This window comes from Urtica dioica, chromosome 10 (assembly GCF_054948205.1).
Source record: "Urtica dioica subsp. dioica isolate 48M chromosome 10, U.dioica_male_clone48M_v1_H2, whole genome shotgun sequence".
NCBI classification, from domain to species: domain Eukaryota; kingdom Viridiplantae; phylum Streptophyta; class Magnoliopsida; order Rosales; family Urticaceae; genus Urtica; species Urtica dioica.
The window spans coordinates 2768017-2792202 of NC_142765.1; the positions used below are offsets into that span (position 1 = coordinate 2768017).

Genomic DNA, 24186 nt, shown 5'->3' on the forward strand with positions numbered 1-24186 from the left:
CATCTACCGCTGAATGTATTTGTGTCTAGGGACCATAAGTAAAAAGAGCATAGAATTTGGACCAGCTCGAGCCTGTGAAATAGGAAGGGGTAAATACTTTGTAGCGGAATCATTATTATTATTATTATTTTTTTTTTTTGCTTCTAAGAAAAGCAAATCTATTTTGTTGCTTAAGTACTTTTTTGGTCTTTAAATACATTTTTTGGAGTACTTTTTTTGCCACTGACTGACCTAATACACCTTCCAAGTAAAGTTACAGCTCAGCAACATTCATCTCTAACATTGTTTATACGTAGTAATGGTAGCTTTATTAGGGAATAAAGGATTAAGATTTTATTAGCGAATAAAGGTCTTTTCTTTTGGACAAAAAATGGGTTAAAATTGTACATGTAGCAATTACAGAGATGTGTTGGAATAGTCTAAATAAATCAAGTGAAACAACTTCATAAAAAAAAACGACAGCATTTAAAAAATAAAAAGGACAAAAATCGCCATATGTATATTCTAAGGAAGGAAAATGAAAAAAATATATATATGTTTTACATGTAGGAATTCTAAATATGCCAATTAACTCTTGAAATTTTAAAACTATCAATTTTAATTAGAGGAAATGGCGGCGAAAATACTTAATGTTTTAGTTTTGACACACTTAAATACCTATTCTTTTTTTTTATGGCGAAAATACCTAATGTTAACAAACGTCTGCACTGTGGGTACTCGGGACGTTAAGTCAGGAATGGACGGTTTGGATTAAATGGACTTATAAATCAATTTATAAATCAATTTGAATTGTTTTAAAATTGAATATTAATTATTTATTAATGTTTTATTATCATAATAGGTTTATCAGAATATTCAAATAAACCTAAAACCCGCGTCATTGACGAAAATCCCAAAACCCGCGTCATTGAAGAAAATCTCACAAGCATTCGTCGAAAATGGAAGAAGGTCAACAAGGTGATGAAGATCAGTGTCGTTTTGAAGAGGAAGAGTACCAGGAGGATGGGAGAGACGAAGAAGATGTTCAGAAGACGAGCGACGAGAACTGGCGGTCTGTGGTGACTGAAGCGTTTAACAACGACGAAGCTCTTGAAGATGAATCAGATGGAGTTAGGGAGGATAGCGACCTGGATAGTCTCTATACTGACGATGAGGAGCAGACGATAAAGAAGACCAGGCGAGAGTACAATCCACGCTCGAACTCAGACAATTTCATATTCAAATTAGGTATGGAATTTCCCACGATGGGGCATTTGAGGAATGCGTTGATTGAAGAATTTATAAAACAAGACAGAGAGTTCAAGTATGTTGCGAATGACCAAATCAGAGTTAGAGCTAAATGTGAAGGAAAAGGATGCAGTTGGATGTTGTACGCGAAAGTTCAGAAATCGGACAATAAAACTGTGCGAGTGAATACATTGGTCGACAAACACAATTGTGGGATTGTGTTTAACAATAGGCTTTTGACTGCTCCTTGGCTAGCTAACCACTTTATAGAGAATTTCAGACTTAATCCTAACATGGATTATCAAAGTTTCAGAGACATGACGGCGAGTGCTAAGTTTAGCGATATTTCAACGATAAAATTCTACAGGGCTAAGAAACTTGCGCGAGAGATGCTAGAGGGCTCAGTCAGGGATCAATACGCCATCCTTGATGACTATTGTAGACAATTGACGTCGACAAATCCAGGTACAATATTTACACTGCTACATGTATATATTGCTATATGTATAAACTGTTGTATTGAAAGTGTCTTCTTTAATTTATATCTAGGTACGACTGCTTTGCTCAAAACATCTCTTGTTAATGGAAAGAGAATGTTTGAGAGAGTGCATATTTGTTTAAAAGCTTGTAAAGAAGGGTTCAACAAAGGATGTCGGCCGTTATTGGGATTCGATGGATGGTTTTTGAAAGGCTATTGCAAGGGAATGTTGCTGGCTGCAATTGGTATCGACGCCAACAACTCACAGTTTCCAGTTGCATGGGCTGTGGTTGAGAAGGAAAACACATCAAGTTGGACATGGTTTCTACAGCTCCTTCGTGAAGATTTAGACATCCAGAATCCGAGCAGATTCACCATGATTAGTGACAGGCATAAGGGACTTGAGAAGGCTTTAGGAGAGACATATCCAGGTGCTGAGATCAGATTTTGTGTACGTCATCTTCATGCCAATTTCAAGAAAGATCATGGTGGGCTACTAATGAAGCAAATGTTGTGGGATTGTGCACGAGCAACAACAGTGCCGGAGTTCAAGAAAAGAATGCAATTGTTGAAGGCAGAGAATGTCAACGCCCACGATTGGCTGATGAAGAAAGATCCAAAAGAGTGGAGTAAGTCTCATTTCAGGGTCCATGTGAAGTGTGACATGCTAATTAATAACCTGTGTGAGAGCTTTAACTCTACCATTCTTCCAGCAAGAGATAAGGCTATTGTAACTCTACTCAAGAAGGTTAGATTCTGGATTATGTGCAGGTTTGTCAAGAAAAGAATTGAGGTTGAAAAATGGAAACTCCCAGTCGGCCATAGAAAATTGGAGCTGATTGAGAAACACAAGAATATTGCCAGGTATTGTCAGAGTACATTAGCAGGTAATGGTAAGTTTCAAGTCACTTTTCTTGGAGCTGAGAAATTTGTTGTAGACCTGAGGGCTAAGGTTTGTACTTGTAGAGCTTTTGAATTAACTGGAATACCTTGTGGCCATGCACTATCTTGTATTTGGATATCGGTTCTAGAAGTCATGGACTTTGTTGATGATTGGTATAAAAAAAAGGCACACATAGCTGCCTATAGTGGGATAGTCGAGCCTATGACAACTCCAGACAAGTGGCCACAAGCTGGTCAAAATCCGATTGTGCCACCAGCTAAGCAAACACTTCCTGGAAGGCCGAAGAAGAAGCGGAACAAGAGCAATGATGAGCCAGCACCGGGTTTTGGTCCATATCCAGATCATGAGACAAAGCTTTCTAGACGAGGACAAGTCAATCATTGCAGCAAGTGTAAGCAAACAGGCCACTCTAGATTGACATGTCTGAATCCAGCTGTTGAACAGGTATGCATATTTATCATAGTGTTTGTAATTAATGTTATCAGTTTCTAATAGTACACTATTACCAGGTTAAACCACAAAAGAAAAGAGGAAGACCAGCTAAGACTAATCCTAATCCTGAGACAATTAAAAGAAAGGAAATGAGGCAGAAGCAATTACACAATGCGGGTTCTCCAAGTCATGCAACTGAAAGTCAAGCATCATTATAGTTAGGGGTTTAGTTTAGATGTTGTTATTTTTGGATGAGCAAGTGAATGTTGTTATTTTGGCAGTGAATGTTGTTATTTTGGATGACCATTTCAGTTTCATTTCACCACATAAAAAGAGCATTTCATTTCAAGTATCAGGCTCTTATTCCTGCTCTTATTTTCATTTCATTGCAGTACCAAATAAAAGAGCATTTCATTTCATTCCAATTTATTTAAGACCATGTAACAATAACCAGACCATGTAACAATAACCAAACCATGTTAGTTTCAGTACCACATACCAGAGCATTTCATTTCAGTACCACATACCAGACCATTTCATTTCATACCATTTAACTATACCAGACCATTTCATTTCATACCATTTAACCATAACTATACCATTTCATTTCAGTACCAAATAAATAGACCATTTCATTTCATTTCAGTACACCAAATGAGATCAGACCATTTCAGTACATCAACAGACCAGACCACACCATTTCGTTCCATTTCAGTACACAACAGACCAGACCATTTCATTTCAGTCTCACAATTACCAACTATTATACATACATCAGAATCACAATTACAGCAATGAACATAGTAACAATTCCAAGTATGAAAGGACCCACAACTGATGTACATTTGAAACTTGTTTCTCTGACTTTCCTCTTCTCGAACTTCACTTCGGCATCATCAAGTCTGAGTTTATTTATCTCCAATTCCAATCTGTTGATTCTCCTTAGAAGACCTGGAATTACTTGTTTTGACCTCTCGCAACTCTCTAGATCAATCCACCGAAATAAATTGCACCCACCCTCCGACTGAGGAAAACATCGCAAACTGGTTGGAATTCCAAGGAATATAATCTAGCAAACTGGATAATATAACTTACCTCTTTAATATTGCAAGATATGAACCTCCTCCCGGGATTTAAATCAGTCCACGCTGTTCTCTCCACGAATGGTACGCCGCACTTACAAATCCCAGTCGCCCAAGAATTTATGTTTGTCGTCGCTGAATTAGAACCAGCATTCATGCGCGAAGACGATGACGACGAACGTTGTGATGCCATTCCGTGATTCACGTTGAGGACGAACCAGATGTCGACAGAGAAGAAGACATCAATTTAGGGATTTTATTTTTTGGGGATTTCTTATTAAAAGCCATTGTTATTACATTCTCTTTATTTATTTGTTTCCTCTGAGTACTAAAATCAATTTCTTATTACAATCAATTGGTTTTTAAAACTTCTTTCGCATCTCCTCCTTCCACGTGTCTTTCCGTTTCAACTTAACGTCCCGAGTATCCACAGAGCAGACGTTTGTTAACATGAGGTATTTTCGCCGTAAAAAAAAAGAATAGGTATTTAAGTGTATCAAAACTAAAACATTAAGTATTTTCGCCGCCATTTCCTCTTTTAATTAATATTTAGAAAGTTTTACTTTTGATCGATTTCGACTTAAAAATTATTACCGAACGCGGTCGAGTTTTTATACAACTTGTTTGCAATGACGGATCCAGAAAAACTCATCAAGGGGCGAAATTTTGAAAAAAAACAAATCCGGGGAGGCTAATTTGAAAGGGAAAAAAAATCAAATGGGACTAATTTATAAATTTTTAGGGTAATTTTTTAAAATTAAACTAAAAATAAAACAAAATAAAATAAATTGAGGGGGGTCACGTAACTCTCTAGACCCCATGTAAATCCGTCACTGCTTGTTTGTTTCTAAGACTAGACAAACCTAAAAACATACTTCAGCAAATAAATTTTGAAACTTATATAAAAAAGTTTATATGAAATAAAAAACATTCGATTCAAAATTTAGATAAAATGATAATTAAACTGCTTATACAAATTGCGGTTGTTACCGGTCCATCTCGGCCCGGTAGAGCAGCGACGGCCGCGATAGCGACTACCCCGGGACTCCCCAGCTCCATGGCCGACCTCCGGCCTCATGAGCTCGGCCTCCAACAGCCATGGCCGACCTCCGACCTCATGAGCTCGGCCTCCAGCAGCCATGGCCGACCTCTGACCTCATGAGTTCGGCCTCCAACTCTATGGCCGACCTCCGATCTTGTGAGCTCGGCCTCCAGCTCTATGGCCGACCTCCGGCCTCGTGAGCTCGGCCTCCAGCTCTATGGCCGACCTCCGACCTCGTGTGCTCGGCCTCCAGCTCCATGGCCGACCTCCGGCCTCGTGAGCTCGGCCTCCAGCTCCATGGCCGACCTCCGGCCTCGTGAGCTCGGCCTCCAGCTCCAGGGCCGCCCTCCGACCTCACGAGCTCGGCCTCCAGCTCCAATGGCCGAGCGAAATCCTCGGCCGGCCAGGCTGTTCACTCGGCCAATGGCCGAGTGAACCTTTCAACCAGCCATGCAGTTCGCTCGGCCATCGGCCGAGTGAACCTTCCAGCAGTTCACTCGGCCAATGGCCGAGTGAACCTCAGCCGGCCCAAGCTTTTCACTCGGCCAATGGCCGAGTGAACCTCACCACCATGTTCACTCGGCCATTGGCCGACCCAACCATTCAGGGGGTCAATGGCCGACTCAAGCATGCTCACTCGGCCAAGGGGTCTTCAAACCACCTCTTGGCCGCCTATAAATACAAGGGTCCCTCCCTTGACCCAGGTACTCCAATTTTGAGTCCCAAAATGCTATCGAACTCGTACTTCACTCGTTTCGCTCATCTTTGGCCTCTCATCACCTCTAAAACTTCTATACTCCACCTCAATCCTACTAATGTTGAGCGTCGGAGAGGTAAACAGAGGCACCCCCTCTGTTTTCCCTTCCTAGTTCACCTGTTCTTTACTCCTTTTCAGGTACTCTTACGAACTCAAGGGACATTCACAGCTAAGGGACGACTTGGGATACCAAGTCCGACACGCTCGAGCCGAAGTGAGACCACTTGGTCTGGCCTTGGGTCTAACCACTTTGGGCTCCTAAATCGTTGTCCGAAAAACAGCGACAACAGCGGTTTTATTTCTAAATGAGAAAATGATACACATATACTGTTGGAATCGATCTAGGGTTGAAGAAAATAATTAACGCTTCGGTAAGCGGCGGAATTTTAAAAAATTTCTTTTACAAGTAAAAACGGTTTTTACTAACCTAGACAAAGAGCAAGTACATATAAATAAAAACTATAATGAGCATAGAAGTTTACTAACCTTTCTTGAAGCTTGAACTTTGAGAAGCTTTTGGAAAGTTTGCAACGCTCGTCTCCTCGCAGTACGTCTCTCTTTCTTTCCTCGGCACCTCGAGCAACCACGATAGTTTCTATCACTAAATCACTCGAAATAAAAGGAATCAGTGAGTGGGCACTTTTAAACACTACGACTTAAGTACGAGTCTTGAAGTCGCAGAGCTAAACACTAGGTCAAATGATGACCTAGGTGCCAAAACAATAAAACGAAATTGACTAGAGAGAGAGAGGAGAGGGGCGGCCAAGTTCTAGAGAGAGAGTCTCTCAAATCTCTTAAACTTGGATGAATGAAAAGTGTGGAATGAGGCTCCTATTTATAGGAGAGGTCTCACCTTCAATAAGGTAGTTTCCTCTTGTATAGAATATCACATATTCATGAGCCAATTTCCCTTTTCCTTCAAAGAGTCACACGGCCAAGACTTGCCAAGCAAGTCCTTGGATTTGTTTCCTCTTTTATTTGCTTCTCTCTTGACTCATTTGGGCGCCCACCTTGGTTTCCCCTTAGGGGAAATTTGTTTCCTCTTTTTCATTTGGCAAGTATCTTCATACATTCATGCACAAAATATTCTCTCTTTATTTGGGTATGTTGGGCGCCTATACCATCTAGAAAAAGGCTTCTAGAAGCTTTTCCATTTGTTCATAACAACATGAAAAATGCCCATTAAGAATTTTCAATAAAATTCTTATGAAATGAAATTAATCCACAAGGCCCAATGATCAAGTCATGGCCGAGTGACATTAAGTCATCAGATGAACTTGTCAAAAAATTTATTGACATTCATTTCATCCTTTGTCTCAAAAGACAAAAATACCCTTTTGACTATTTTCGTTTTTGTTTTGACTTAGCTTCCAGTTTAACTATTCTTAATCGATGTGATTCGTGACAGTGACCTCATGGACCCAAATGAACAAAGCTTGAGCTAAACACTTGGACTCAAAAGTTCACAAACCTTTTCCAAGTTTAGCTTAATGCCAACTGACTCCACTAAAGAGTTGACACTGAAAATCTCTCGGTTCAAATGAATTTATTTTCTACTCAAGAATTCAACCTAATTATGATGAGAGGATCCACTGAATATTATCTATGTTTACCCTTCATGAATGTCATCAGCTAGTCGGGATTTACTAAATTACCATTTTACCCTTCTAGCTGTTATTTCCTCAACTCCTTTGTCGCTTGTGAATAAGTTAGAAACAATGTATTGACGAGGAGCTAACAAGTCACATTGTTTCATCCAAAAGAGTCAGGACTCAATTTGGACACTGGCCAGTTCATTTATTCACACTCCAAGGAACAAAACATGAGTTGACATACATTGCATTTCAGCAATCTTGTACATGAATTCCATATCTATGAGAACTTCACAAAGTTACTCATGACATTCTCACAACTTAATACTTCACCAATAGGCCCTGTTCGGAATCACATAGTGAGTCCGAACTCTGACTTTCTCAAATGAGAATACGTAAGCTGTGAAATGGCATGTCTCATTTCAGGATTAAGGTAAGCATGATGCAATTCATACATAGTGACTTCGAGACATAATAGGTTAAATGGTTTGTTCTTATCTTGTCTCTAGAAGTGCACTGGTCAATTCAGTACCTTCGGAAGATACCTAGAAGAACTATAGAGTCTCCAACTCTCAATGCCCCATAACCAGACATCATAGATTTCTCCTAACAATCATACTGAGGTCAATAGTCCTTTGACCCTTAGATTGCGAATATATCGTTTTAAGCAAACTACGAAGAGTTTGTTCATGCAAATCCACATTTGTCTCTTCGTAAGTTGTTTAGTTTGTTTATGAACTAAAGACTAATGTTTTATCATAAAGCTTCAAACAAGGAAGATTGAATGAACGTTTCAACTTTTTATTAATGAATAAGCAATCACAAGCAAGAGTCTTCATGAGACTATATTACATCAAATGTACACAAATAGACACTACTACTCTTCTTGTGGGCACCATTGACAACATATACCATGTGCTTTAGTGAAATGTCGAGTTTAACATTCGATTTTCAAAAATGTCGAGTTTGTACCTTCTGTTTAATTAAAATGACGAGTTTATACCATATAATAAATAGTAGTACCACAAATATTTTTTTTATTGACATTTTGTTGATGTTTACTCTAATATTTATATGTAAACTTCATTTTACCATTACTTTTCTACGCCGGATATGTAATTTATTTATAAAAAAAAATTATAAACAAATAGTATATGAATCGTGGAGAATACATACAGAGGAAAATGATCAAAGTCGACTGTCGATAGTCATCAAAGTAATTGTTTGGAGCGTGAAATCCACGACTGAAAATTACAATGTGAACACAAAAGGAAGCCGTCTCTTCGGAGGTATGAATTTTAATAATCTGTTTCGATTTAGAGCTATTTTTTATTTCAAAATTGGGATGCCGTCTTCTGTTTGAGTTTAGTTCAGTTTCTTACATCATAGTCTAACATATGAAAAAGTCAATTAAAGGAATATTTGTGATACTAATATTTATTTTAAGGTATAATTAAACAGATGGTACAAACACGACATTTTTAAACCAAATGTAAAACTCAATATTTCATTAAAACACAAGTATATAATATATTAATCATATTTGAAGTCTAGATCCAAATCCGACCATTTATTTTTTGTACAGATCCAAAACCGTTTAAATTAAATCATTTAATAGTTGTGTTAAATGGTTTATTTAATCGTGTTCAAATATTCAAACTTAATTAATTACGATTAAATTATCAAAACTATAGTAGTCATAAAAAAATAGTCTTAACAAAATAAAAATAAAATAGTCTTCACACAAAAATTATGCCAAATATCAAAGGAAAATGGAGGTGAAGTGATGGAAGGTAAAAGCAAAACAAATTATTATATTGAAATTTAATGGAAAAAATGAAGGGAATGTTATGGAGGGATATGAAATCTTAATATTAAACTAGAAATTTATAGTTAAATGAAATAATAATATAATTTTATAATTATATTAAATAATAATAGGTTGTTAATTACATAAAAAGATAACAATGGTAAGGTAAAGTGAATTAATGAATTTCTTTTAGAAAAAATTGGAAACCTTAAAATTGGTGTCTTTATTTTAGATAAAAATTAGATATTGAATTCGAAAATAAATGGAGGTAATAAGTCATTTTACTACAATTGAAACAAATAAAATTGAATGCGATACAAATAAAATTGAGTACTATACGCTGTTATGAGACTATTGTTATTGTGATTGTGAATTGTAAATTGCAATTGTTCAATATAAATTGACTGAATTGAAATCAAATAAAATTTAATACGATACGTAGAGACTATAGTTATTTTGAATTGTGATTGTTCGACATGATTGAATTAAAATTGAAATCAAGTAAAATTGAATATGATACATTGCTACAAGACTATAGTAATTGTGATTGTTTGATATGAATTGAATTAAAATTGAAATAAAATAAAATTGAATATGATACGTATTATGAGATTATAGTAATTGTGATTATGAAATGTGATTGTTCGATATGAATTGAAATAAAATTTAATATGATACGTTCTTATGAGATTGTAGTTATTGTGATTGTGAATTGTGAATGTTCGATATGAATTGAATTGAATGCTCATCAAATTATAAAATTGAATGTGGTACGTTTCTGAGTTTATTGTTATTGTGATTGTAAATGTGAATTGTGAATGCTCGATATGAATTGGAATAAAATAAAACTGAATACGATACATTATTACTTATTATGAGACTATTATTATTATGATTGTTCGATATGAATTGAATTGAAATAGAATAAAATCGAATATAATACGTTATTATAAGACTATTGTTTTTGCGATTGTGTATTGTTATTTTTTATTGTTCGATATGAATTGAATTGAAATAAAATAAATTTGAATACGGTATGTTATTATGAGACTATTGTTATTGTGATTATGAATTGTAAATTGTGATTGTTTGATATAAATTGAATTGAATTGAAATAAAATAAAAATATGAGATATTAGTATGAGACTATTGTTATTGAGATCGTAAATTGTGAATTATGAGAACACAACTAGATGTATTACTTAAATTAGTAATTGAAAACAATTAATTCGATACATTATTATTGTTCTCGTGAAATCAATTGATATACTATTGAGTATATGTTATCATACGTAAATTGATATTGATACGAATATATCTTATTTTATTTCATTATATTTTCTAATATCAATTTTATGTTTATAGTTATAAATTAATAATTTTACAAATATAATATTAATCGTGTTTAACTAGGACGTAATTGTGTTATTACTCGTAATCGTATTAATTGAGTTATATTCGTGCAAGTCGTAATCGTGTCGATCATTTAATAATCGTGTTGTTTTGACCAATTATTTAATCATATTAGTGTTTTCGACCAAATTAAGAACCAATCTATTTATTAAAGTCCAAATAAGCTTTAAATCATATCGTAACCGTTTTGTATCCGGATACAAATTGCAATCTCTAGTACATATGTGTGTCATTTTCCTTTTTAAATGGATTAAGAAAATATATCTAAAATCAAAGTTCAAAAGTCATACTAGAGCTGTTTTCTTCGATTAAAATCGTATGGTTTCTCAAAGTTTTATGTGTGATTTGATCAACGAAAAAACTGTATCTGCGCGAGTTTTAATTCGAAGGTGTATAAGTATAAAATGCGATCACGGTGGGACTCGAACCCACAATCTCCCGCTCCGGAGGCGAGCGCCTTATCCATTAGGCCACGCGATCGTTTTGATCCTGATTGACCAAATAAAAGTAATTACTTTAAAAGTTTATTAACAATTTGACTTTTGTTCATGCTGCAAAAAAATAAATATCAAGTTGGCTGACACATTTACTCCGAAATTCTTAGAGCATTAACCATATACGGATAAAGTACAACCTTTTATGAAATAGGGGTTTTAGATCCTTTAATTTTTTTTTTGTCAAAAGAACAAAAAATTGAAACTTTAAACTGCAAATAAAGTTAAATAAATCTAAAACAGTAAAAATAATTCAATGAACATCCTGATCCATAAATTGAAGAAGAAAAAAAAATCTATTTTTGTGTCGAAATTTTGTTATACTATTTTTCGATTATCAAAGAGAGCAAGAAATTTTCACAGCTTTATATGGGGGTATTGTTTGTAATTAAAACGTGGTGCTGCATTCTATTCCAGTACAAAAATATATACACATCTGACAATATAATTACCTCTTAAATGAAAATTTTAAGGCAACTGCCTATTAAATTCAACGACATTATAACACTACTAAAATTATCTGTAATATGTCAGCTGCTTTAAAATAAATAATAAAATAAAACCCTTATATAACGAGGAAAAACACAGCACCGTAATTGTAACCAAATACAAATTAACATAATTATCTCTTTTGCTCTAGAGTAAGAATTGGGTTAAATCATTTAAACTACACAGCCCTGATAAGCTTTTGAAAATTTTAAGTTCACCAGAATTTCCGAGCCTTCAGAAGTCAGCGGCTAAAACATTTGGCTAATTAAGAGGGTTCAACATGAAAATAATAATTAATTACATCTCTAAAGATTTCTCTAATGTAGTATTTTGCAAGCGAAAAAAAAAAATTAAAAACTTTGTCGTCCAACAACAGATATGAAGCTTGTATTCCGATTTATTACGGGCATTTTCTTTGGACGTAAGAAGCGCCGTGCTCTTCATACCTATAAATAGATAAATATATATACATATTAAACAATGGAATCGAAAATTTCTACGAGAATACTTTTGAGCCCCGAGACTTACTCAGATTTGGAGAACCACATTTGCTGAAACGAACCAAGCGAGGCCAATATACTCCCGCCAATCCAAACACTGAAAAAAGGGATTTTTTATTTATTTAATTTTTTAATAAAAAAAAGCCCAAATAATTACCGAGAAGTTCATATTGCTCGTACATAAAATCGCGATGTAGATATATATATATATATATATATACATATTATATACCTGAATCGCCTTTCCGTTGCATTTCCACTTGCCAAGACTTTGACCCTAGCAGCTTGCGGAGATTCCTAAAGATGATGCATTAATGATATTTAGATTACTTGCAACACAATTTACTCAGCTTATTTTTGTTGTGAAGCCATTCACGCATTCATTCAAGCATAGAAAATCTGATCAAGCGACGCAAAATTGAAAGAAATACCTCGAGTAAATCTTTCTCAAGACGCTCTTTCAACTGTTGCATCGAAGCTGTGCCACCAGAGAGCTGCCAGCAGTGGAAGACGATATATCAGATCATTCCGAAAAGCAATGATGTGAATATTTTTTTAATGTTCGAACGATATCCACGAAGATGATTTTCGCTTGAAATAAAATGGAATGGAAATGATGACATCATCAAGCATCAATTATGAAGATGTTTATTCGGCGCATATATTTTTTTTTCTTTACCAATATACTGCTGAATAGCTCTCTACGAATGTCCACATCACACTTGTTAATACTCTCAATAACCTGAAAGAAAGTAAATTCACTTTAAGTAATTACCAATAAAAAGAACTGCTTTAAATGTCGATAAAAAAATAAATAAAAAAAAAGGAAAGTTATTTACCATTTGTGGCAACCCACGGACATGAGCCATCTCCGTATAACTCTCCATACCAGGTATTGTCTGAAATATACATCAAATATAAAACTTGACTAACAATTAAAATATATATATGTATATATATATATATATTTTAAATAAAGAAATAAATACATTGAGATGATATCATCTCGTAGCCTGAGAGATCACCTGAACCAAGGACGGGTTAAACAGTACATCGGGTATCTTGAATCTATCGGACCCAATCTCAATTGTCCTACATTATGCATTACAAAACAGCATTCAACGGAGATTGAGATCAACTTAGTCACTAACAAAGTAGAGAACTGACAAAAACAGATTGACATAGTGTAGATTAAGAACTCACTGGCCATCAGGAAGTTCGTATGAAGTCATTGGAATATTTGAATATGAGCTTTCTGCAGCAACAAGGATATATATCAGAACCGCAGAATGATCAACTGCCACTTCACAGAGTCTCCAACGTGGAAAAATTTAGTCAAATAAAACTAAGAAGCAATAAATGTGTATATATATATATATATAATCAGAATTGTTAAAGGCAATAAGGGGTGAAGAACACACAAACCATCGTACGGAGTATCTGGAGCTCGACACACACATTCCTTGATATCACTAGCGATAACTCTCTGTCCAAAAAGAGAACGCTAAGCAAAAAGTAGGGAAATACAAGTGACTCAATAAGACTTAGTACCAGTCACAGACCTGAGAGTAAAGTCGGTAGCTTTCTGTCGTATTTGGATAATCAACATCAACGGTCTGCAAAAGTGAGATAAATTTAACAAGTGATAAGTGCAGAAAATATAACGATATGTTTTTCAAAGAAAGTATTCAAGTCCTGCGCTTAGATTAAAAGGAATGGTTGAGAGAAAATAAACACAATATAAATAAGAAATTTACCAATCCATGGAAGAATTAAAGTTAGGATTAAATGTTAACTGATATGTACCTGAAACTCCCCAGGTCTAGTTTCCTTTCTCTTGAAAGAGTATCTAGGTTTGATCTACATGAAATACAAGTGTACGTTGAGTAACGAGATAGAGTTACAACGCAACAAAGCTTAGGTCATCTCTTACCGTCATTCCTTTGCTCTCCAAACTTTTCGTCAAGCAATCAGTGAGGAAATCTCCTCCAATAGGCGAAGATAACACAGCCTGTTGTTGCAAAGGAGTAACAATTAAATTCAGAGAATAGAACACAGAAGACTGGGAGGAACGTTACTAGGTGCAAAAGGTCAATAAATAAGAACAAAAGTAAGGAAAAAAACCTTTTGAAGTACATAACCATCGTGAACCGGAGCGACAGTAGTTGATCCTCCGCCACTGTAAATTCGTAAACCGGGTGATAACATGACAAAAAAAGAGTATTAAAAGAGAATATAAAGAAAGAAAGAAAAATCGACTGTTACTCTTCTCCAAGTGTTGGAGAAATTTAAGGTGGTTAAAATATTACGTAAGGTGTACCTATCGACAACTAGTGAAGTAGCACGACCCGATGCAAAAGATGTCAAAACCTGAATAGAAAGAGTATAGTTATTGACCACAAATTTTCAAGAGAGTGATTATCATTTATATTGAACTACTAAAGTTTGAGTCAATAAATGGCGAGAGTTAAGAGACATTACAGCATTTTTCGCCAAAAACAAGGCAGGAACCTTGTACTTCTCAAACATCAGCTCCGCGGTCCTGTCGACCACATTACACATTTCTTGAGAGTCCAGAAATTATGTAAATGATAGAAATCACACACTCATGCACGCCTTTTACTAAAAAAATGAGATCGAAGCGATAGAAAAAAAAAAAATCTATGAATCACAAAAATTGTTCATCAACCGGGAAAATGATTGAAATAGGGAAAACCCACTTTTCTCTTTGTTGTTGGGTGTTAGAAGATGGTTCTGCAAGTAGCATTGGATGCTCTTTTGGATCAATTAGAAGACAATCCCTGAAAATAAAACAAACGAGTTTGACATGAAGTAACAATATACTCTACCTCTTTCCATTTGATAGGACAAAGATTAGGCATCTAGATTTCAAACAGAACCATCATAGCGGAGACCAAAGCCATGTTCTGTGAGAAAATGGATTCCTATTCGATGAGCCCATAACCGTGCTCACACTGACTGATCTTTCCAGGATTTTTCACAGAATAAATATGAACTTTAATATCAATCTAAGATGCCATTTCCCTGTTCCTAGGAGCAGTAGATGTACTAGAACACTATAACGAAGAAACACACAAATTCTTGTATTTGAATTCTGACAACATCTTTGACTTTATTGATTGGTCAACAAGCATATTAATCAAACCTGAAAGCGTGATCCCAAATGCTGTCAACAAGTTCCCAGTCAGTAACAATTCCATCCTTCATTGGTGATAACACCTGATAAAACAGAAATAATAAGAACCTCAAAAACAGACCTCTCTACAAACAGATAATCAGTAAAAAAAAATTAATATTTAAAAAAAAAAGAGACACACCTCCATGTAATCCCGGCGAAATCCTAGAGCTTGAGAGCCAACATATAATTTGCGCTTTGCCTTGGATTTATCGGAATCGGAAGCGTTTTTAGCTTCCCCTGCAGAGTTCTTTTCGGCACTTGCTGGGTCATCAACTTCCATTTGATCAATTGATCCAACAACCTTAGCAAATAAAATCAACAAGGTTATGATAAAAAACAAACAAAAAAGATAAAAATTATACAAATCCTTCTGTAGCCAGGATATCCTTCTAAGGGAATTATTTATCCTTTCACTTCATTTTCTTTACACTTTAATGCAAACAACAGACTTTTCCCCCAATAGTTTATCACATCACATAATCAACGCTCTATTAAATAAAATTTTGAAGCTAAATTACAACAGGTAAAAATAAGTGGATAAAGATAGGCAATTTAAAAGTTTAAACTGACAAGAGTCCAAGAAACACACACACACACTCACCGAAGGAAACACAGCTTTAGGTGCATCTTCACCGGCATAACCAGCTTTGCAAGTGTGAGAGCCCAAATCAATCACTATAGCTGAAACCTCATCTGCAATACACACACAAAAAAGAAGAAGAAGAAGAAGAAATGTAAGAAAATAGAAAATTATACATAAGATTTTTTCTAAACAAATTAAGTGTTACTTACCTCCTCCATACATGGCGGAATATTTGAAGAAGAAATGAGGCAATGTTACAGCTTAAAAACAAACTACAAGCAGCAAAAACAAAATGCAACTTTAGAAGTAAAATTGGGGAAAAAAAACTTCGAGCAACACGAATGAGCTAAAAAAAGGAAAAATGAGTACACATAATCTATACACATTCGAACATATGTAGTGAAACAGGCAAAAATTCTATGTAAAACAAAATTCGAGCTATTTGTTCCCGTTAAGCTATGAGCCGAGCTCAGAGATTCGAAACCAAAAACGAAACCCTAGAAATTCCATGGAGACAAAAACGAAGAGATCGGAGAGACCTAGAACAGAAAAGAGACATTACTAATTTTCGTGGCTTGTTCGAAGAATTGAATATCCAAGACGAGGAAGAAGAAGAAGCCAAGACTCGAGAGAGTGTAAGGGTTTAGATTTTTAAGCGCTCTGCGTATTTTTGCGAGTTTGCAGCGACGTCGTTTTAGTGTCCATAGGTATTTTGGAAGAAGAAGAAATAACCAAAAATAATTGTCGTAGCCTTTATGAAGGTATTTTGCACGTCGTTTAGTGTCAGGGTGTTATAAGTAAACAAATTGGTCAATTTGTGTAAAATAGTTAGTGTCTAATATTATTAAAATAATTAAAAATTTACATATAAATAAGTATCGTGTCAATATCCTCTTATGAATTCTTTTGACAATGGTAAATAACTTATATATAGATATTAATAAGAAGAATTTGTTAGCACTAGTCAATTCTTAAGCTTTTTTTTTTAAAGTAAATAAAATGAAATTTTAATTATTTTTTTAGAAATGATGAGTTATTGGGCCAACTTACCTAATTGAACTTATTAATAATTATATTGAGAGTGTCAAAAGAACTTGGAATAGGTATTCAATAAATGAAACCTGCTACTATTTACTCTATTTAAAAAATAACCAATTAAGACATGGGACGGCTAAAGAATTAGCCAAAATGACATCCCTATTTTAAAATTATAGCCAAACTATTAACATATTTAGGAAAATAGCCAATTTATCATGACAACATTCCAATATTCCAATTATACCCTTAGGTTAATATTATTAACTATCATAGTGAATAATATCATCCATAACAAAAAAATTAGTAAATCTAATTAACAATAACAAAAACTACATTAAATCTTATTTGTCGTAACAAGAATAATAGTAAATCTTATTTACCGTAACAAGAAAAATAGTAAATCTTATTTACCGTAATAAGAAAACAATAAATTTTATTTACCGTAATAAGAACAACAGTAAATCTTATTTACCGTAACAAGAACAAAAGTAAATTTTATTTACCGTAATATTTTGTAGTTAATCTAACAGGAAAAATATCAGAGATGATGACTAGTTAATCTAACGGTAAATATGACTAGTTAATCTAACAGTAAATACGATTTACTAATTATTTCCGTGAACAATCGAGGACTAAAAATTCGACAGTAAATCATATTAACCATTGAGTAAATCATTCGTTTCTATGGTAAATATAACAGTAAATCCGATTTACTGTTATATCGCTCTTCTCATAATTTACAGTAAATCATATTAACCTTTCTTCTACTAGTTTCTTTGGCTACCAAAATCAATGACTGTGACGAACTTCTTCGCCGGAGAGATCGTCACGGAACTCCTGAAACAGCTCCTGGTACTCTCCTACTTCCGCAAGTCCGTCGTCGAGAACTTCCACGCCTCCATCGCTAAGACCTTCCCAATCATACAGGAGATCAAGTTCTCCGGCGTCGAGCTCCGAGAGTTCCGGCAATCTCAGCTCGACAGGTTCTCCGAAACACGAGATTCGCCGCCGACGAGCGCTTCGACCGCATCGACCGCACCGGCGATCGCCGCGGCCAGCAGCTCGACGAGGTTCTCCGAGCCTTGACCATTGGCTCCGGCTCCGGCGCCGTCAGGATGGTGGCGGAGGAGGCAACTGCGACGATCGCCGCCGCCGAAGCGGTGGAGGACGCGACGCCCGGCGTGGGGATGGAGAAAAAGAAGATAACTACTGAAAATTATTAGTATAAATCTCAGTCAAGCGCGACCAATTATATAAGAAAATAACTACTCGTGACTTCATTTTACAGTCCTAATCAACACAGATAAAAATAAACTAATATTAATAGCAACTAAAGCCCTTTGTACTTCAAAATTTCGTCAAATTCCTTCAGACGCGAATAAATAATAAACGAAAATGCAATACCTTTTGTCCATGAACTGGTCAATCTGGTTCTGAAAATCGCAAGAAAAAGCTTCGAGAGCCAAACAAACCGGGCGATCGATCTCGACGCATCGCTTCTTGATTTATACGAAACGGCCATTACGCTCCGTCGAACGGAGATCCGGCAACTCCGTTCGTTGAACGGAGATCCGGCGACTCCGTTCTCCGTCGCCGGTCCGCTCGGAAAGCTCTCGTTCTGGTGGATGAACCAGCTGATGAAGCGCGGGCGAGAGAAGAGCCTCGATCAGGAAGACATCCCTCGTCTGAGAGAATCCGACCGCGCCGGGAATGGACGAACGAGATCGAGCTTCGTTCCTTGTGGCTCTCCACCATAGCTAGAACTCTCTCCAGAATCTCGTCGATCCGGGAAGCTCAAGCTCGCCTGAGATTTTCCGTCGTTTCTCTTCTTCTTCAACGCCAGATTCAATCAATTGAGGGAACGTGTTTACTGAGAGAATGAGAGGTGAATTGGGAGAAAATGGTAATTTTGGAAAATCTAATTAGTGCTGGCTATTTTCCTAAATAATTGAATAGTTAGGCTATTATTTTAAGCTTCCCTCCTTAAAGAGGCTAATTACTTACAAATCTCTTAAGACATTATCAATTTATTTGTATTGTATCACATACATTTACCAATTTATTTGGATGAATTGTACTATTGTCTCCAAAAAGATGTACAATCTTTCAATTTACTTTAAAATAAACTAGTTTATATGTATGTATATGCAATTACGGTTGTCTATATACGGCTATATGAGGAAAAACAAATTACATTTGCACATATATTGTACATAAATTGCTAATTTTCTCTAGCTCCATTTTCACACTTTCAGGTATTTAATATTGAATCTCTTTTTCTCGCTTTTTATCTTACATTAATGCAATTAACTTTGAATCAATAATTTTTAAACGATTCACCCCTTGATGTACAATTTACAGATTTCCTTGTATTTTCAAGATTCAAAAGATTCCCGAGAAAAAAAAAAAAAAACAAAACATTTCATACACTAAGCTTATCTTGACGTCCTATCCGCTCGTAGTGGATTGCGTCCCTTTTTCTGTCCGAGTTATGGTCGCTTGTTGAAAGACACTTCGAGAAAATTTGGGAAGACTGAGAAAAGCTATTTTGTATGATGTAGGCGATTGAAGGGGACCGCCGAAATTTTTCAGGGGTCTTTGCCTATTCACGATAATAGAGAAATTGCACCTCTACGGAATAGTTTGGGCAACACAACACTAGGAACAATTTCATATTCTCCAAAGCTGTAACAATCATTTAGGAGTCACCACAGTTCTTCCAGCCAAGCGATGCCACCATATACAAAGCTTGTCGATAAGAGCAAGCATCGAAGGGATTGAAAAGGCACTCTCTTTCTCGATGGAATCAAGCTCTCGACGGGAAATTTGGTTTGCTATCGAGACAAAAAGGTTTTACTGGACCTGGGATCATACACTAAGATCCTAATAAGTAGAGAATTGTGTGTGTAATTTAAAACATTAGGCTAAAAGAGTCATTGCTGATCATAATGTTGAAAATCTGAGGACTTGAGACCTTGTTTCCAATTCCAACAACAATGATCTTAAAACCTCACAACAAGATGGCTTCTTCTCAGTTCTCATAAAAAGCCCCTGAACTCAATAATGAAAAGAACAAAAGAGCCAAAGTTCACCTCTCACTAATTACAAGAAAGACATGGAAAAAGCTTGGACGCTCCCACTCGTTATTCATATGTATCATAATCCTCGAAACCGAAACCGAAACCGAAACTGGAAGGGATTGTTTTCACTCCGAAGTAACTACAGGTGTGTCGGGATTCGCTCCCCATTCTGTCCACGACCCATCATACACCGGAACGTCGCGCTTCCCAAGACGATGAAGACCCTAATAAAACCACACGAAAATCAACCAATTTATGATTTCCGATTACCATGTCATTAATCTATAACTTATCTACTAAAAGCTAAGAGAAAACTATATATGTTCGGTACCAAAGCAAGAATGCAAGCAGTTACGCCGGTACCGCAAGAAGCCATAACCGGGCTCTCCAGAGAGATTCCTGCAGAGGATATGTAATTAGGTCATTGAAGGAATCATTTAAAAAAAAAAAAAATTATTTCACGATTTTACATATGAAAGGAACATAGAGGGAGATATATGTACCGGCATCTTCGAATCGTTTCTTTAACTCTTCTACACCTAATAGGGTCTGAGACGACTCCAACACCTACAAACAAAATGTCATCAGAAGATCTTATCTAGAGGCATTGAAAGCGTTACTATTTGATTCACTATTAATAATATTATTACCTGTGGGAAAGGAACACACTTGCTGTTGGGCACGTGACCGCTTCGGATACCCTTGCGAGGCTCCGCTGCGGTTCCATCAAACCTTGGAGAAGCCAAATCTCCGTGAGATTCACATATGTTTTGGTGATTTTGTATCGAGGGAAGATAAATGAACTGGACTATGAGGATAATAAATACCTGGCCTTAGATCTAGCATCCACATGTTGGTGTGTCTTTTCATCTATGTTCTTCTGAACCTGGAATAAGTAACAAGTAAGAAAAATATCAGGCCACAGAAAGGACTCGTAGCATTGTTATTTGAATAGCATTATGATAGACCCTCGTTCTCAAGAGAGGATTATCAAATAAGGAATAAAAAAGGAATATACTATGTATTGACGAAAAGGGATACACAAAGAGTACCTAAGAACTGAATAATGACTGAACGAATTTCCTAAACCCTGACCCTTTCTTTTTATAGCCACATCCTATGGAATAGTAATCCCTCAAGCTGACCGAACAATAGTTACAAGCCTAAAATAATGAAGAAAAAAAAAAGTCCAAGGATATTATCAAAGACTCAGCGTCTATCACATTATTGACTATTTCTAATAATAAATAAAAATAATATTTAACTCTTGTTATTTTCTCTGGATGTACATTAAGTAAACAGTTCTCTGCAAGAGCAATACAATGAAATCGATATGAATCTTTTGATGTCAAGTCCAAGAAAGAAGTCTGCCGTTAGATTGCTCATTATATAATAATTTTTTTTATAAAAAAAAAAGTGCCCATAAGGGCAAACTGACCTGCTCGAGAGTCCAGACGAGATCTGGTCGAAACTTTGTCTCAAATGTAGTTGGCCCAACCTGCACAATATAAAGTTAATGATATAACGTATTTAAATATCAATATTCAAGTACACATGACAAATTACTCAGTCGTAAATTTACCTAACATACTGAAAATGATATTGAGATTTGAAAAGTACCTTAAATAAGTATTAATAATAATACAGAAATTTATCGACGATTAAATGAATTAACTAGAAAATAATCTAATTTAGATGAAATTACCGATTGTCCCTGATACACTTTCTCGATTGCTTCACTGGCAGCGCTGGCTTTCAAAATTGCATCGCTCGAAGCGCTGGATTCAACATCATACCCCGAAGCTCGCCACCTCGGCAAGCCTCCATCTAAAACCCAGACTCTGTCGTGCCCAAAAACCCGAAACATCCTTTCACATGACAAAAAAAAAAAAAAAAAACAAATATTAGCACGATTCACAAAAAAAAAAAAATTAAAATTAAAAATTCTCATATGGTTTTATAGTATTGGTTCCAATAACTCACCACCAAACTCGGGCTGCACTGAAAATACCCTTCCCGTCATACACAACCACATCGTCTTTGTTCTGAAGACCGAGGGCAGAGACCGCGGCAGCAAAGGCTTCCTCTGAGGGTAACATGTGTGGTAACTGGTAACAATACAACAAATACAAGAGACATTAATTCACCATCATACTATGTTCAAGAAGAAGAAAAGAAATATTGAGACTACTGGGATTTTAGAACTAAGAGAAATTTAGTACTAAATAAATAAATAGCTAACGGCTTAGTAATAATTAGTCTTATTAGTCCTTCTACAGGGGATATTATAAGGGCTGAAAGCGCTGAACTTTTTAGATCGAGATAGTATTTTATAATCTGGGTTTATCATCGTTCAATCAGAGAGCTCCCTAAATATCCAAATACAATCTTTCATTTATCATTCCCTCCATCGTTCACAAATCTGGTTACAAAAGTCCTACACAATATTATCACAGTGAGAAACCTCTGAAAAAATGAGTGACGATGTAATCACAGAACATCTATAACGATTTCTCCGTCGGAAATTTTGGATTATGTAAATTCACTTTAGCTCGGGGTGAATGGGTAAAGTGACAAAGTCAACTTCTAGCTTAATGTTTAGAAAATAGTCTTACTTTCGTAGTACGATCCGAAATCCCATCGACGTCGAAGAAAAGAGCGCCGGGTATGTGAGCAACCTGCAAATATGAAAAAAAAAATGAATACAAATTCTATGAACACTCTCGGAAGTGATAAAAAATGATTTAAAAAAAAAACAACAAACAAGTGGACGAGTAACTAAGAGAGAATTTTTTAAACGAAATAGATTTGATAGCAAGCGCACCTGATACTCTTGAATTGGGTTCCGTTGCTCATCGGGCATATACCATGAAGCATCCAACACCTGAATCAATCACCAAAAATGGATTAATAATTCCTAAATGTAAAGAGCCCAAAAGGAGATAGTATGTCTTTGATGAATACGGAACAAAAATCAAAGAAACCAATCTGTGAGTAAAGACAAAACGGGTATTACCTTCACATCCGGGTCCTTAAGGTTGGAGTGAAGCCAGTCAACAGAGACAACAGGCTCACTTACAGAAACAGATTTCGAAGCAAAACCAGCTCTCGATGTAGCCATAATGTGAGAGCTATAACCCGACGGCTTATACCTCGGACCTGCTCGCAAATGATATTGCCTCTTCTGCAGGGTAAAAAATTAAAATTAAAATTAACAACAAATTAAAGACTGGAGCAAAAAAAAATGCCAGAAAGAGACAACATAGATGTTTGGCTTAAAAAAAAAATTTGAGATAAGAAGCTATATTGTAAAGATGTTTAAACTGATTGAAATCTCATTGTTTCAGACAAACAGACTTTTCTCTAAGAGTAACAAAAGTTTCAATATGATGTCAAAGTAGAGACTTTTTGGCTTTTGATGTAACACAAACTCAAAACTCAGAAGTCAGAACGGAATAAAAAATCAAAGTTAAATAGTTCAGCAGAGACCAAAACCTAAGACCATTTCGAAGCCACTGATAACAGACCTTAAAATTCTTTCATTTCGCAGACTCAAAATCCACAATAAAGTGCAGACACGTCTTATTGCATTACCAAATATTGAAAATCAGATTGAACGCCACTATTTCCGAATTACCGTAAAATGAACGCTGAAATCCAAACATCGTGATATCGAAAATGAAATACGAGATTGGGCGAGAAGGATAGGACTTACGGTGAAAAGGGAAACGGAAGGTAAGAGGTTTTGGGTCGGAGCAGAAGAGGAGTGAATAAGTCGTCGATAAGCACCAAAGAGAGACCTATTTAAAACCGTTGAAGCCATTTGCTCAGAAAAAAGCCTTAACAGAACATAGAGCAGGAAAAAATGATATTTATATGAAATATACACCATAAAACCAAAAGTTATGAGTTCTTTCTTTGTCCTATGGTCTTTTTTTCAATTTTTATTTTAGGAAAAATGGTATGAAATAGTCAATTAAAACTATGACTTTTGCAAAATAGTCATAGTTTCATTAGGTATAGTAAAATAGCCAATTGAGAGTACTACGACTTTTAATCTTGCCTC

The 24186-nt window shown here is 35.7% G+C and overlaps 3 protein-coding genes and 1 non-coding gene across 4 annotated transcripts; 1 reads left to right on the plus strand and 3 right to left on the minus strand.

Annotated features, from left to right (window-relative positions):
• The first annotated feature begins 938 nt into the window (after positions 1 to 938).
• On the plus strand, positions 939 to 4323 carry LOC149383053 (uncharacterized). The gene is made up of 5 exons (XM_089627666.1): positions 939 to 1692; positions 1777 to 2124; positions 2383 to 3053; positions 3119 to 3218; positions 4154 to 4323. Exons 1-5 carry the CDS (start codon positions 939 to 941, stop codon positions 4321 to 4323), a joined length of 2043 nt encoding a protein of 680 aa, XP_089483792.1.
• Positions 4324 to 11144: 6821 nt separating this feature from the next.
• TRNAR-CCG (transfer RNA arginine (anticodon CCG)) lies at positions 11145 to 11217 on the minus strand. Its single transcript has one exon. It is a non-coding gene; the product is annotated as a tRNA-Arg (tRNA).
• A 747-nt stretch (positions 11218 to 11964) lies between these two features.
• Positions 11965 to 16681, minus strand: ARP4 (actin-related protein 4). The gene is made up of 21 exons (XM_089629120.1): positions 16565 to 16681; positions 16212 to 16274; positions 16021 to 16112; positions 15559 to 15720; positions 15387 to 15460; positions 14941 to 15021; positions 14702 to 14762; positions 14541 to 14590; positions 14345 to 14399; positions 14154 to 14231; positions 14027 to 14080; positions 13783 to 13836; positions 13646 to 13706; positions 13424 to 13475; positions 13246 to 13312; positions 13060 to 13119; positions 12900 to 12962; positions 12652 to 12714; positions 12453 to 12517; positions 12249 to 12317; positions 11965 to 12166 (listed from the first exon to the last, which is right to left on the minus strand). Exons 2-21 carry the CDS (start codon positions 16222 to 16224, stop codon positions 12121 to 12123), a joined length of 1320 nt encoding a protein of 439 aa, XP_089485246.1. The 5' UTR covers positions 16225 to 16274; positions 16565 to 16681; the 3' UTR covers positions 11965 to 12120.
• Positions 16682 to 19938: 3257 nt separating this feature from the next.
• LOC149383056 (thiosulfate/3-mercaptopyruvate sulfurtransferase 1, mitochondrial-like) lies at positions 19939 to 23964 on the minus strand. The gene is made up of 12 exons (XM_089629353.1): positions 23836 to 23964; positions 23137 to 23304; positions 22945 to 23004; positions 22736 to 22798; positions 22104 to 22228; positions 21826 to 21988; positions 21559 to 21618; positions 20948 to 21006; positions 20771 to 20852; positions 20624 to 20687; positions 20452 to 20519; positions 19939 to 20344 (listed from the first exon to the last, which is right to left on the minus strand). Exons 1-12 carry the CDS (start codon positions 23941 to 23943, stop codon positions 20246 to 20248), a joined length of 1119 nt encoding a protein of 372 aa, XP_089485479.1. The 5' UTR covers positions 23944 to 23964; the 3' UTR covers positions 19939 to 20245.
• Positions 23965 to 24186: the final 222 nt, after the last annotated feature.

What these genes read in the sequence shown, in the direction of transcription:
- ARP4 (XM_089629120.1), bottom strand. An exon ending in ATTTGGGATCACGCTTTCAG is followed by an intron (nt 15,022 to 15,386) that starts GTTTGATTAATA and finishes TTTTATTTTCAG; the next exon opens with GGATTGTCTTCTAATTGATC. An exon ending in TCCGTGGGTTGCCACAAATG is followed by an intron (nt 12,963 to 13,059) that starts GTAAATAACTTT and finishes ACTTTCTTTCAG; the next exon opens with GTTATTGAGAGTATTAACAA.
- LOC149383056 (XM_089629353.1), bottom strand. Translation starts at nt 23,943, where the DNA reads ATGGCTTCAACGGTTTTAAATAGGTCTCTCTTTGGTGCTTATCGACGA. An exon ending in TTAAGGACCCGGATGTGAAG is followed by an intron (nt 23,005 to 23,136) that starts GTAATACCCGTT and finishes TGATTGATTCAG; the next exon opens with GTGTTGGATGCTTCATGGTA. An exon ending in ACCCAATTCAAGAGTATCAG is followed by an intron (nt 22,799 to 22,944) that starts GTGCGCTTGCTA and finishes TCATATTTGCAG; the next exon opens with GTTGCTCACATACCCGGCGC.
- LOC149383053 (XM_089627666.1), top strand. Translation starts at nt 939, where the DNA reads ATGGAAGAAGGTCAACAAGGTGATGAAGATCAGTGTCGTTTTGAAGAG. An exon ending in ATTGACGTCGACAAATCCAG is followed by an intron (nt 1,693 to 1,776) that starts GTACAATATTTA and finishes ATTTATATCTAG; the next exon opens with GTACGACTGCTTTGCTCAAA. An exon ending in ACTTGAGAAGGCTTTAGGAG is followed by an intron (nt 2,125 to 2,382) that starts AGACATATCCAG and finishes TGCTAATTAATA; the next exon opens with ACCTGTGTGAGAGCTTTAAC.